At 45.5% G+C, this 13,887-nt stretch overlaps 2 protein-coding genes across 10 annotated transcripts in view; one reads left to right on the forward strand and one right to left on the reverse strand.

Annotated features, from left to right (window-relative positions):
• Positions 1-1,709, forward strand: part of NDUFAF1 (NADH:ubiquinone oxidoreductase complex assembly factor 1) — a 66,881-nt gene extending 65,172 nt beyond the window's left edge. For all 6 annotated transcript variants that reach the window (XM_030814276.1, XM_030814275.1, XM_030814273.1 and 3 more), the window contains 2 exons: positions 540-614; positions 1,470-1,709. In XM_030814276.1, coding sequence (XP_030670136.1) covers positions 540-614; positions 1,470-1,619 — 225 coding nt within the window. In that variant the 3' untranslated portion in view covers positions 1,620-1,709. The remainder of the gene's footprint in view (positions 1-539; positions 615-1,469) is intronic.
• A 3,974-nt stretch (positions 1,710-5,683) lies between these two features.
• The window catches only part of NUSAP1 (nucleolar and spindle associated protein 1), a 47,639-nt gene continuing 39,435 nt past the window's right edge, over positions 5,684-13,887 (reverse strand). For 2 of the 4 annotated variants that reach the window (XM_012507458.2, XM_003266749.4), the window contains exons 9-11: positions 10,582-10,698; positions 9,106-9,214; positions 5,684-6,633 (exon numbers count right to left, since the gene is read on the reverse strand). In XM_012507458.2, the coding sequence (XP_012362912.2) occupies positions 6,540-6,633; positions 9,106-9,214; positions 10,582-10,698 (320 nt within the window). In that variant the 3' untranslated portion in view covers positions 5,684-6,539. The remainder of the gene's footprint in view (positions 6,634-9,105; positions 9,215-10,581; positions 10,699-13,887) is intronic. The other 2 variants (XM_030814279.1, XM_030814278.1) reach the window with 1 other exon arrangement.

Here is a 13,887-nt window from a genome sequence, read left to right on the forward strand (position 1 = left end):
TTAGGATACTAGTCTTTTTTCCATAAATGTTACAAATATTTTTTTCATAGTTAACCCTTTATCGTTTGGCCTGGGTTATATCTTTGATCCAAATGGCTAGCCATTTGTCATAATACATATATTAAATAATTTTAGAATAAATGTAAACTCTTTTTTTTTTTTTGAGACGGAGTCTTGCTCTGTGCCCCAGGCTGGAGTGCAGCGGCGCGATCTCGGCTCACCGCAAGCTCCGCCTCCCGGGTTCATGCCATTCTCCTGCCTCAGCCTCCCGAGTAGCTGGGACTACAGGCGCCCGCCAACACACCCGGCTAATTTTTTGTATTTTTAGTAGAGACGGGGTTTCACTGTGTTAGCCAGGATGGTCTCGATCTCCTGACCTCGTGATCCACCCGCCTCGGCCTCCCAAAGTGCTGGGATTACAGGCTTGAGCCACCGCGCCCGGCCGAATAAATGTAAACTCTTATTTTATCATTACAATTACATGCAGATGCCTCAATTGCTTACATTTCAGTTATGAAGTAAATGCTTTCTTCTTTCAGATTCCTTTTTCCAAATTTTTCTTCTCTAATCGAGGAAGAATCCGGGATGTTCAGCATGAGCTTCCGCTTGATAAGGTAACATATTGCTGTATTTTTCACTCAGAACTGTATCATTTTTAATGAATCAGAACTCCAGTGAGACTGAGTTCATTTGAGAAGGCTGGCAGATGAAAATTTCTTCTCAGGGCCACTGCTCTTATACCCAGCCAGAGGCTGACTTAGACCTCTCCTATGAACTATACCCACATCCTGAAGGAATTTTAGAATGATCATTTTTTAGCATGCCTACATTTTACTTTAGCTATTTTCCCCCCTCCTTTCTCTCCTAATTTAGCTTTAAAATAAGAGTTTATGAACGCTTCAAGGAACCTCCATTAGGCATTCATGTTGTCCTTACTAGTCTTTCTGTTTTTTGAGATGGAGTCTTGCTTTGTCACTCAGGCTGGAGAGCAGTGGCATGATCTCGGCTCACTGCAACCTCCACCTCCTGGGTTCAAGCAATTCTCCTGCCTCAGTCTCCTGAGTAGCTGGAATTACAGGTGCCCGCCACCACACTTGGCTAATCTTTGTATTCTTAGTAGAGACAAAGTTTCATCATGTTGGGCAGGCTGGTTTTGAACTCGACCTTGTGATCTGCCCACCTTGGCCTCCCAGTGTTGGGATTACAGGCCTGAGCCACGGTGCCCAGCCATCCTTCCTAGTCTTAAGTGGCACTACCTAATGAGGAGAGGGGAGGAAGTTGAATGAGGAAAGAAAAACAGTCTTGTATTTCCTCTTACAGTATGCTATGTGAGAACCAGTAGTATTTGCTAAGGGCCGATAGCATTAAAACCCAGTCATAATCATCACCTGATGAGATTTTAAACTCCTGGAATAATATCAGTACATCACTGTATGAGATTTTAATCAATTTCTCTATTTTAAATTTAGATCTCTTCTATAGGATTCACCTTGGCTGATAAAGTGGATGGTCCATTCTTCCTGGAGATAGATTTTATTGGCGTGTTTACTGATCCAGCTCATACGGAAGAATTTGCCTATGAAAATTCTCCAGAGCTTAACCCAAGGCTTGTTAAATAAAGATCATATGGTAGTTTTGTTTTACTAATCTAAGGATACTAGCATCTACAATGATATAGACAAAATAAAATATTTCTTTAATGGCATCCACCAATGGCTAGCATGTATGCTCTCTTTTTTTTTTTTGAGATGGAGTTCTGCTCTGTCGCCCAGGCTGGCATGCTGGCGTGCAGTAGCACGATCTCGGCTCACTGCAACCTTCGCCTTCTGAGTTCAAGCTATTCTGCCCCAGCTTCCCGAGTAGCTGGGATTACAGGCATGCGCCATCATGCCCGGCTAATTTTGTACTTTTAGTAGAGACAGGGTTTCTCCATGTTGGTCAGGCTGGTCTCGAACTCCTGACCTCAGGTGATCCGCCCGCCTCGGCCTCCCAAAGTGCTGGGATTACAGGGGTGAGCCACCGCGCCCCGCTGGCTAGTATGTATTCTCTAAGACAAGTTATAATGCTGTTGCTGGCCAGGCATGGTGGCTCACGCCTGTAATCCCAGCACTTTGGGAGGCTGAGATGGGCGGATCACTTAAGGTATGGAGTTCCAGACCAGCCTGACCAGCATGGTGAAACCCTGTCTCTACTAAAAATACAAAAGTTAGCCAGGCGTGGTGGCACATGCCTGTAATCCCAGCTACTTGGGAGACTGAGGCAGGAGAATTGCTTGAACTCGGAGGCAGAGGTTGCAGTGAGTTGAGATCATGCCACTACACTCCAGCTTGGGCCACAGAGCGAGACTCTGTCTCAAAAACAAACAAACAAACAAACACAATAAAAAAGGCTGTTGCTAAGAGGGACTGGATAAGGGGAACACAGCATGAAACCAGGTTCTCTGGTGTACTTTATCTCATAGAATGCAAGTACTGATGCAGATGTACCATGTAAATAACTTAGTGTTTTTGCTCAGAACAGTTGCTGTTAGGAACATTTCCTATATGAGTAGTTTCCAAGGCAGGAGTCTCTGAGGTGACTGTTAATGGCCTTCTACCACTCTGTTGCATTTAGATTGCTTCTAATTTCATTTTGTTTTGCTTTTTTGAGATGAAATTCCCTTCTGTTGCCCAGGCTGGAGTGCAGTGGTACGATCTCAGCTCACTGCAACCTCTGCCTCCCAGGTTCAAGCAATTCTCTTGCCTCAGCCTCCCCAGTAGCTGGTATTACAGGCCCACACCACCATGTCTGGCTAATTTTTTTGTGTTTTTAGTAAAAACAGGGTTTCACCATGTTGACCAGGCTGGTTCTGAACCCCTGACCTCAGGTGATCCGCCCAAGGCCGTAACTCAGTAAATCACAGAGACTTACTTACTCCTATGGTTTCTTCTAAGGCTTTTGTAATTTTAGTTCTAACACTTAGGTCTATGCTTTTTTTTTTCGAGATGGAGTCTTGCTCTGTGGCCCAAGCTGGAGTGCAGTGGCGTGATCTCAGCTCACTGCAACCTCTGCCTCCTGGTTCAAGCAATTCTCCTGCTTCAGCCTCCTGAGTAGCTGGGATTACAGTCATGTGCCACCATACCCGGCTAATTTTTTTTTTGTGATGGAGTCTTGCTCTGTCACCAGGCGGGAGTGTAGTGGCACGATCTCGGCTCACTGCAACCTCCATGCCTCCTGGGTTCAAGCGATTCTCTGCCTTAGCCTCCCGAGTAGCTGGGATTACAGGTGCCCGCCACCACGCCTGGCTAATTTTTGTATTTTTAGTAGAGACAGGGTTTCACCATTTTGGCCAGGCTAGTCTTGAGCTCCTGACCTCGTGATCCACCCATCTTGGCCTCCCAAAGTGCTGGGATTACAGGTGTGAGCCACCTCACCTGGTCCCTCTTTCATCGCTTTTTTTTTTTTTTTTGGAGACTGAGTCTCACTCTATTGCCCTGGCTGGAGTGCAGTGGCACGATCTCGGCTCGCTGCAAGCTCCGCCTCCTGGGTTCACGCCATTCTCTTGCCTCAGCCTCCAGAGTAGCTGGGACTACCGGCGCCCACCACCACACCCGGCTAATTTTTTTGTATTTTTAGTAGAGATGGGGTTTCACTGTGTTAGACAGGATGGTCTCTGTCTCCTCACCTCGTGATCTGCCCGCCTTGGCCTCCCAAAGTATTGGGATTACAGGCATGAGCCACTGTGCTCGGACTTTTTTTTTTTTTTTTTTTTGAGACAGTGTGTCACTTTATCACCCAGGCTTGAGTGTAGTGGCACGATCTTGGCTCACTGCAAGCTCCGCCTCCTGGGTTCACACCATTCTCCTACCTCAGCCTCCTGAGTAGCTGGGACTACAGGCACTCGCCACCACACTCAGCTAATTTTGTTTTTTGCATTTTTAGTAGAGATGGGGTTTCACCATGTTAGCCAGGATGGTCTCCATCTCCTGACCTCATGATCCGCCCACCTTGGCCTCCCAAAGTGCTGGGATTACAGGCGTGAGCCACCATGCCCACCCTATTTTTTTTTTTTTTTAAGAAATAGAATCTTGCTATGTTGCTCAGGTTGAAGTATAGGGGCTATTCACAGGAGTGCTTATAATGCACCACAGCCTTTGATCTCCTGGGCTAAAGTCATCTTGCCACTTCAGCCTCTCAAGTGTCTGAGACTACAGGAGTATACGCTACTGTGCTCAGCCCTGTGATCAATTTTAAGTTAACTTTTGTGTATGGTATAAAGGTCCAAATTCATTTTTTGCATCTGAGTATCCAGTTGTCTATTAGTCATTGCTAGTATATGGAAATACAGGGGTCAGGCTCAGTGGTTCACACTTATAATCCCAGCACTTTGGGAGGCTGAGGTGGGAGGATCACTTGCCCAGGAGTTTGAGACCAGCCTGGGCAACATAGTGAGACTCTGTCTCTAAAAATAAAATAAATTAGCCAGGTGTGGTAGCACACACCTGTAGACTTAGCTACTTGGGACACTGCAGTAGGAGGATCCCTTGAGCCCATGAGGTCAAGGTTATAGTGAGCTATGATCTTACCATTGCACACCAGCCTGGGTGACAGACCAACACCGTGTCTCTAAAAAAAAAAAAAAACAATAATTAGGCCAGATGTGGTGGCTAACCGCTGTAATCCCCAGCACTTTGGGAGGCCAAGGCTGGCACATCACGAGGTCAAGAGATAGAGAGTATTGCTTGAACTTGGGGAAGAGGTGGAGGTTGCAGTGAGCCAAGATCACACCACTGCACTCCAGCCTGGGTGACAAAGACAGACTCTGCCTCATAAAAAAAAAAAAAAAGACAAAAATATAATTGTTGGGTCTTGATCTTTTTTTTTTTTCGAGACGGAGTCTCACTCTGTTGCCCTGGCTGGAGTGCAGTGGCGTGATCTTGGCTCACTGCAACCTCCATCTCCCGGGTTGAAGTGATTCTCCTGCCTCAGCCTCCTGAGTAGCTGGGATTACAGGCGCCCGCCTCCACGCCTGGCTAATTTTTGTATTTTTAGTAGAGATGTGGTTTCACCATGTTGGCCAGGCTGGTCTCCAACTCCTGACTTCAAGTGATCTGCCTGCCTTGGCCTCCCAAAGTGCTGGGATTACAGGTGTGAGCCACTGTGTCTGGCCAGAGTTGTTGGGTATTGATCTTGTACGTTGCAACCTTACTGAATTTATTAGTTCTAGGAGTTTTTTAGTGGAGTCCTTAGGATTTTCTCTATGTAAGATCCTGGTGGTTTTTTCTTTTTTTCAGATAGGGTCTCACTACCTAATGGCATGGCTAGATTACACGGTAGACATACTGTTAACTTTTCAAAGAAACTAGCAAACTTTTTCAAAGTGGTTATGACATTTTACATTTCCATCAGATGTGTATTTGACCCTGAATTTTTAAAATTGATCTGATCTCTTCCCCTCGATAGGAAAATCTGAGTGTTTCCAGTATCCGGAAGTGTGCCATGTCCTAAAGCCTCGTATATACAAAACAGCATTTAATAAAACCTGAGAGGTACTCTGGGAATATAAAGGAAGCATACTGCCGTTTCTTTTTTGAATGGAAGCAGTGGTCAGGAAGGGCACACAAAGGGTATGTATAAACTCTTGTTAAGCCTAGCTGCTCACCTAAGTCTTGGAAGACTTATGTTTACAAAGAATGAATCTACCACAATGAGAAAAAATTTTATTTATGACAATCTTGAGCAGTATAAAACTCAGAAGCTCCACTGAGGTGAAGGAAACATGGACATGATACTAAGCAAAGTCTAGTCTTTTCCATAAAATGAATAAGAAGTACATTTGGTGGAGTTTGAGACCAGCCTGGGCAACACAGTGAGACCCCGTCTCTAAAAGCATTAAAGCATTAATCCTCGCATTTCGATAGGGGTATGTAGCTTTTAAGTAAGCAATGTTAGAATGAGTTGTAGAGTTTTATTTTTGTGAATATAGTGAGTGACAGATGGCAATTACATGAGGCTATTTCAACGAAGGTACATAAGCCTAAACAATTTCACCTAGGTAAAATATTGATGTCATAACCAAACTATATGGCCCCATTTCATAAAGGTTACTACATTCTATAGAGAATGAAGAGGTGGCCTTTCTATCCCAGCTTACCCTGTTCTTGTTATTCAAATTCTCTTGAAGCTTGTATAACTAGCTGCCATCAGGTAAATGCTATTGGCTAGCAGAAGACTGCAGTTCTGTTAATATTAGAACCAGCAGGAGGAACTTGGGAACTTGACATTAAAAATCTAGAAACAGAATTTTAGGATGGGTTTCATTAGAAACCTGAATTATTTACAGACTTAAGTAAAAACCATCCCAAAGAATTTGAGCTTTAAGGTGATAACGTCTTTTCAGAGATCGTAGCACATGCAGAACCCATGGACACTGCATAGAATATGAACAGTTAGCAGAAAAAGATCTCGTGACTAAAGTGGGGAAGACAGCAAAAAAAAAAAAATTTACAAAAGGAAAAAAGTTGAGAATACAGGAATATTTACAAGATGTTAAAAAATTATTAATCTTCAGCCAAAATGAGGCCCCTTCGCATTCCCAAAACCTTTGCTTTCTTCTCCTTTCGTTCTTGCTCGCGTTTCTTCCGTTGCTCTTCCCTGAGAGGGATAGGTCACACGTTAAGCTCTAGGGAAGCTCCAAAACAGACACTTTAAAGCAACTATTGTTGGACTAACACCCAAACTTTCAAGTAATGACATCCAGCATACTTGCGTAAAACAGACTTTTAGAGGGCACTGTGCCCTGCCTAGTGTTTCTAACACTGTTTGTCATTGTTGTGTTAAAGGGCTAGAAACTGATATTTTCCTTTTGTTAACTCGGTACTCTAAAATCATGCATGGAGGCCGGGCGCGATGGCTCATGCCTGTAATCCCAGCACGTTAGGAGGCCAAGGCAGGCGGATCACTTGAGGTCAGGAGTTTGAGACCAGCCTGGTCAAAATGGTGAAATCCCGTCTCTACTAAAAATACAAAAAAGGTAGCCAGGTGTAGTGGTGCATGCCTATAATCACAGCTACTGGGGAGACTGAGGCAGGAGAATCCCTTGAACCCGGGAGGTGGAGGTTGCAGTGAGCCGAGATCACGCCACTGCACTCCAGACTGGGCGACAGAGTGAGACTCTGTCTCAAAACAAACAAAAATAAATAAAAAATAAGATCATGCATGGAATTGGAGTCAGAAGACACCTTGGTGATTGAATCCAACTCTTGTTATTTTACAGTTTGCTTTAGGCCAGATGCAGTGGCTCACACCTATAATCCCAGCATTTTGGGAGGCCAAGGTGGGAGGATCCCTTGTGCCCAGGAGTTCAAGGCGAAAGTAAGCTATGATCATGCCATTGCACTCCAGTCTGGGTGACAAAAATTAAGACCCTGTCTCTAAGAAAAAAAAAATTTGTTTTAAATGAGAAATGTCTACACCTAGAAATCAAAGTTGACCAGGTGCGGTGGCTCATGCCTGTAATCCCAGCACTTTGGGAGGCCAAGGTGGGTGGATCATTTGAGATCAGCAGTTTGAGACCAGCCTGGCCAAGATGGTGAAACCCCGTCTCTACTAAAAATACAAAAATTAGCTGCACGTGGGGGCGGGAATTTGTAATCCCAGCTACTCGGAAGGCTGAGGCAGGAGTATCACTTGAACCTGGGAGGCAGAGATTGCAGTGAGCCAAGATCGCACCACCGCACTCTAGCCTGGGCAACAGAGCCAGACTCCTTCTCAAAAAAAAAAAAAAAAAAAAAAAAAGATAATATAATCTTGGGCTTTTTCTTTTTTTTTTGGTTTGTCTAATCCTCTGAAAGAAGAGCATAATGGCAAACTCAGTAGATCCTGGTTCTAGTTCTATTCCTGTCACTAAACTATGTGATTTTGAGCTTGACCTTTGACTTTGATTTCTTTTTTCTTTTTTTTTTAGAGACGGAGTTTTGCTCTTGTTGCCCAGGCTGGAGTGCAATGGCGCAAACTTGGCTCACCACAACCTCCGCCTCCCTGGTTCAAGCGATTCTCTTGCCTCAGCCTCCCAAGTAGCTGGGATTACAGGCATGCGCCATCATGCCCGGCTAATTTTGTATTTTTAGTAGAGATAGGCTTTCTCCATGTCTTGAACTCCTGACATCGTGATCCACCCACCTTGGCCTCCCAGAGTACTGGGATTACAGGCGTGAGCCACCTTGCCCGGCCAACTTAATAACAGTGAGCAAAGGCCTTGGTGGCAGTCGTGTATAGCCATGAGTCAAATGATAGGTAACCCTGTGTCACGACAGTCGGAGCAGGGAATCTGGGGCCCAACCATGACTTGCTGCAACCCAGGATGAGCTCTGGCTTTAACTTGGTTTTCATGCTGAAGGAAGCCTCTAAGGACCGTCCTGGGTTTTTCCTCTTTATAGGGCCTTGATGCCTTGTAAGCCTGGTTTCCTTAGGAGTGAGGAATTTATGTCTATCTGGATAGGTAGGTGCCCTGGGCTGCTGGGCACTGGTATTTGGAGAGATACCCATATGCCCTGTGTTTAGGCAGATGAGTCATACAAGAGCAGTGCTCTGAATCTGGGTCTTTTTCTGAATCACCTGCAGAGCCTTGGAAACAATGCAGGTGCTTGGGCCTCACCCCAAACCTGCTGATTTGGAGTCCATTACACTGGAACCTAGGCACATGTACTCAGAAAGTTCTATACATGATACCACTTTTTTTTTTGAGACGGAGTCTCAATCTGTCGCCCAGGCTGGAGTGCAGTGGCGTGATCTCGGCTCACTGTAAGCTCTGCTTCCCAGGTTCCTGCCTCAGTCTCCTGAGTAGCTAGGACTACAGGTGTCCGCCACCACGCCTGGCTAATTTTTTGTATTTTTAGTAGAGACGGGGTTTTACCGTGTTAGCCAGGATGGTCTTGATCTCCTGACCTCATGATCTGCCCGCCTCGGCCTCCCAAAGCGCTGGGATTACAGGCATGAGCCACCGCGCACGGCCATGATACCACTTCTAACCTCCTCTGAAGACACCACTATTACTGAGCCTCTATCCCTCAGAGGTGCTGCTTTTGAAATTAAAATAATTATAAAGCTGGATAATTATGTACTTACTTTGTCTGGAGATGGGGTTGTTTGTAAGTTTTCTTGTAGAAGTTAATTCTGTTGACATGTTGATTTAGATAATTATTTTCTTTAGATTGCCCCCATGGTTTTAGCTTTCCTAGTTTAGGACAAAGACAAAGAATTTTAAAAAGATTGTTTATATTTATATTCCCAACTTCATTCTCTTCATCTGTGGTTACCTGCTATCAACATTTATACTTTTTTTTTTCTTTGAGATAGAATCTCACTCTGTCACTCAGTTTGGAGTGCAGTGGTGTGATCTGATCTCAGCTCACAGCAACCTCCGCCTCCTGGGCTCAAGTGATCCTCCCAACTCAGACTCATGAGTAGCTGGGACTACATGCACACGCCACCATGCCCAGGTAATTTTTGTATTTTTTAGTAGAGATGGAGTTTCGTCATGTTGCCCATGCAGGTCTCGAGCTCCTGTTCTCAAGCAATCTGCCTGCCTTGGCCTCCCAAAGTGCTGGGATTACAGGCGTGAGCCACTGCGTCCAACCAATTTGCAATTTTATAAAAAGAACTGGGACCAAATTTCTGGAAGTTTATGTGTTGCTTTTTTTTTAAATTTAAATTTAATTATTATTATTATTTTTTAATTTTTTTGACAGAGTCTCGTTCTGTCGCCCAGGCTGGAGTGCAGTGGTGTGGTCTTGGCTCACTGCAAGCTCTCCCTCCTGGGTTCACGCCATTCTCCCACCTCAGCCTCCCAAGTAGCTGGGACTACAGGTGCCCACCACCACGCCCAGCTAATTTTGTTTTCGTATTTTTAGTAGAGACGGGGTTTCAATGTGTTGGCCAGGATGGTCTCGATCTCCTGAACTCATGATCCACCCGCCTCGGCCTCCCAAAGTGCTGGGATTACAGACGTGAGCCACCACACCCAGCCTGTTTTTGAGGCATGGTCTCACTATGTTGCCCAGGCTGGAGTGCAGTGGCGCAATCTCGGCTCACTGCAACCTCTGCCTCCTAGGTTCAAGTGATTGTCCTGCCTCAGCCTCCTGAGTAGCTAGGATTACAGGTGCTGCCACCACGCCAGGCTAATGTTCTTATTTTTTTTCAGTAGAGATGGGGTTTCACCATGTTGGCCAGGTTGATCTCGAACTCCTGACCTCAAATGATCTGCCCACCTAAGCCTCCCAAAAGTGCTGGAATTACAGGCAAGAGCCACTGCGCCCAGCCACAGAATTTGTTTATTCTTAAGTTTTTATTTTTTATTTTAATTTTTTAGATGGAGTTTCGCTCTTGTTGCCCAGGCTGGAGTGCAATGGCGTGGTCTCGGCTCACTGCAACCTCTATCTAACAGGTTCAAGTGATTCTCCTGTCAGCCTCCCAAGTAGCTGGGATTACAGGTGTCTGCCACCATGCCTGGCTAATTTTTGTATGTTTAGTAGGTGTGAGCCACTGCGTCCCACCAATCTTAAGTATTTTACAGGCCCTGTAGCTCAAAACACTCCCACATACCTTTGTGTGGTTCATAGTTGAGGGGACGAGACAAACTTGCTTTAAGATCAAACATTGGTTTCTTACTGGAGACTGGAGTCTGTGTTGCCTCAGTTGTCAGCTTGAATGGGGTAATAACTAAAAACACACCGAAAAAACCCAAGAGCTTAATTAGAAACAAAGACCTGGTAAAGTGTTTATTAAAGTGTTACTTCTCTTTTTTTTCTGAGACGGAGTCTCACTTTGTCGCCCAGGCTGGAGTGCAGTGGCGCAATCTCGGCTCACTGCAAGCTCCGCCTCCCGGGTTCACGCCATTCTCCTGCCTCAGCCTCTCCGAGTAGCTGGGACTACAGGCACCCGCCACCACGCCCGGCTAATTTTGTGTATTTTTAGTAGAGACGGGGTTTCACTGTGGTCTCGATCTCCTGACCTCGTGATCCGCCCACCTCGGCCTCCCAAAGTGCTGGGATTATAAGCGTGAGCCACCGCGCCCAGCTAAAGTGTTACTTCTCAATCTTAAAAATACATGTTACAGGCTGGGCATGGTGGCTCACGCCTGTAATCCCAGCACTTTGGGAGGCCGAGGCAGGCGGATCATGAGGTCAGGAGATTGAGACCATCCTGGCCAACATAGTGAAACTCCGTCTCTACTAAAATACAAAAATTAGCCAGGCGTGGTGGCGCGTGCCCGAAATCCCAGCTACTCAGGAAGCTGAGGCAGGAGAATCCCTTGAACTAGGGAGTGGGAGGTTGCAGCGAGCCGAGATTGCACCACAGCACTCTAGCCTGGTGACAGAATGAGGCTGTGTCTCAAAAACAGAAAAAAGTTTTATAGCTTGAATGTTTGTATCTCCTGTAACCCCAAATTCATATTGAAATCCTAACTGTCAAAATGACTGGTGTAAGGAAATATGGTCTGGGAGGTAAATAGGTCACGAATGGGATTCAGGGCCTTATATAGGGACCCCATAGAATTTTCTCTAGCTCTCTTTCTGCCACATGAGCATACAACAAGAAGTTGGTAGTCTGCTACCTGGAAAAGAGCCCTCACCAGAATCATGCTAGTGCCCTGATCTGCCCTCATCCAGCCTCCAGAACTATGAGAAAGAAATTACTGCTGTTTATAAGATACACTCTTTGGTGCTTTGTTATATAATAGCAGCCGCAAAGGACTAAGACAATCTACATGAATAGTCTGAAATAGATGAGAGTCTGAAGTAAGGGTTAAAATGGAGAAAAGGGAAGAAAACAATAATTGAGGGAAGCTGACCATTGAGATTAATTTCCTTTGCTAAGCAGCTTTGTAAATGTTTTGAATATCATGACATTTCCTAGGATCAGCTGGGAGTTTAGAATTCTGTTGAAGGAAATGACAGTAACTTTTCAGCTTATTTCCCTGATAACAGATACCCATAAAAATTACATATTATTAATAGTATTATCATTAACATAAATAAACATAAAAAGAATCTAATCACATAGTTGAAAAGATTCATGACCTGGTGGCTCATACCTGTAATCTCAGCACTTCGGGAGGCTGAGGCAGGAGGATTGTTTAAAGTCAGGAATATTATTAATAAGGGCTCTTATCACTTCAGAATATTAATTTTTGGCTTGGCGCGGTGGCTCACGCCTGTAATCCCAGCACTTTGGCAGGCCGAGGTGGGTGGATCACGAGGTCAGGAGATCAAGACCAACCTGGCCAATACGGTGACACCCTGTCTCTACCAAAAATACAAAAATTAGCCGGGCGTGGTGGCAGGCAACTGTAGTCCCAGCTACTCAGGAGGCTAAGGCAGGAGAATGGCGTGAACCCAGGAGGCGGAGTTTTTTTTTTTTTTTTTTTTTTTTTGAGACAGAGTCTCGCTGTCGCCCAGGCTGGAGTGCAGTGGCGTGATCTCTGCTCACTGCAGGCTCCGCCCCCCGGGGTTCACGCCATTCTCCTGCCTCAGCCTCCCGAGTAGCTGGGACTACAGGCGCCCGCCAACACGCCCGGCTAATTTTTTGTATTTTTAGTAGAGACGGGGTTTCACTGTGTTAGCCAGGATGGTCTCGATCTGCTGACCTCGTGATCCGCCTGCCTCGGCCTCCCAAAGTGCTGGGATTACAGGCGTGAGCCACCGCGCCCGGCCTAGGAGGCGGAGTTTGCAGTGAGCCGAGATGGTGCCACTGTACTCCAGCCTGGGTGATAGAGCGAGACTCCGTCTCAAAAAAAAAAAAAAAAAAAAAAAAAAGAATATGAATTTTTGTATCATGAAGTTAAAAATATCCAGGATGGTGTAGTTTATTTTTATTTTTTTGAGACGGAGTCTTGCTCTGTCTCCCAGGCTGGAGTACAGTGATGTGATCTCGGCTCAGTGCAACCACTGCCTCCTGGGTTCAAGTGATTCTCAAGCGAGTAGCTGGGATTACAGGCGCGTGCCACCATGCCCGGCTAATTTTCGTATTTTTAGTAGAGACGAGGTTTTGCCATGTTGGCCAGGTTGGTCTCCATGCCACCATGCCCGGCCTAAGGATGGTGTAGTTTAGTTAGCCTTTTTGCTACAGTTGGCCATCAGTTAATCCTTTCTCTCCCTCTCTCTCTTTTTTTTTTTTTTTTTGAGACAGGGTCTCACCGTGTTGCCCAGGCTGGCTGGAGTGCAGTGGCACAATCTTGGTTCACTGCAACCTCTGCTTCCTGGTTCAAGCGATTCTCCTACCTCAGCCTCTTGAGTAGCTGGGATGATAGGTGCATGCCACCATGCCCGGCTAATTTTTGTATTTTTGGTAGAGATGGGGTTTCACCATGTTGGCCAGGCTGGTCTTGAAATTCTGACCTCAAGCGATCCACCCACCTCGGCCTCCCAAAGTGCTGGGATTACAGGCAAGAGCCACTGCATCTGGCCAATCCTTTCTTTTCATAGGGGGAAGCCACAGGTCATTGCCAAATGTGAACCCTTGCCTACATCTGTGAAACAGCAATCAGGATCTAAGACCACCTAGTTAAAAAAAGCACAAAACCCTGTGTTCAAGCTATCCCACTGTATCAGTATCAAATGCTGACAGGGAGTAGAACAAGGGGCTGCCATACACTGCCACTGGAAGCACAGATTGGTACAATTCATTCAGGACAGTAAATGTCTGCATATTTTCCAATCCAGCTGTCCTGCTTCTAGGTCTAGGGAAACTCTTGCACATGTACAGGAGACATGTTTAAGAGTATTCATAGCAACATCATATATAATAATGGAAGCTGGAACCACCCACATGTTCATGAATAGTAAAATAGATAAACTGACATATACTCATACCACTGAAAAATACTGTGAAAATGAGTCAACATGGTTG

The sequence above is a fragment of the Nomascus leucogenys genome, chromosome 6 (genome assembly GCF_006542625.1).
Source record: "Nomascus leucogenys isolate Asia chromosome 6, Asia_NLE_v1, whole genome shotgun sequence".
In the NCBI taxonomy this organism is placed as follows: domain Eukaryota; kingdom Metazoa; phylum Chordata; class Mammalia; order Primates; family Hylobatidae; genus Nomascus; species Nomascus leucogenys.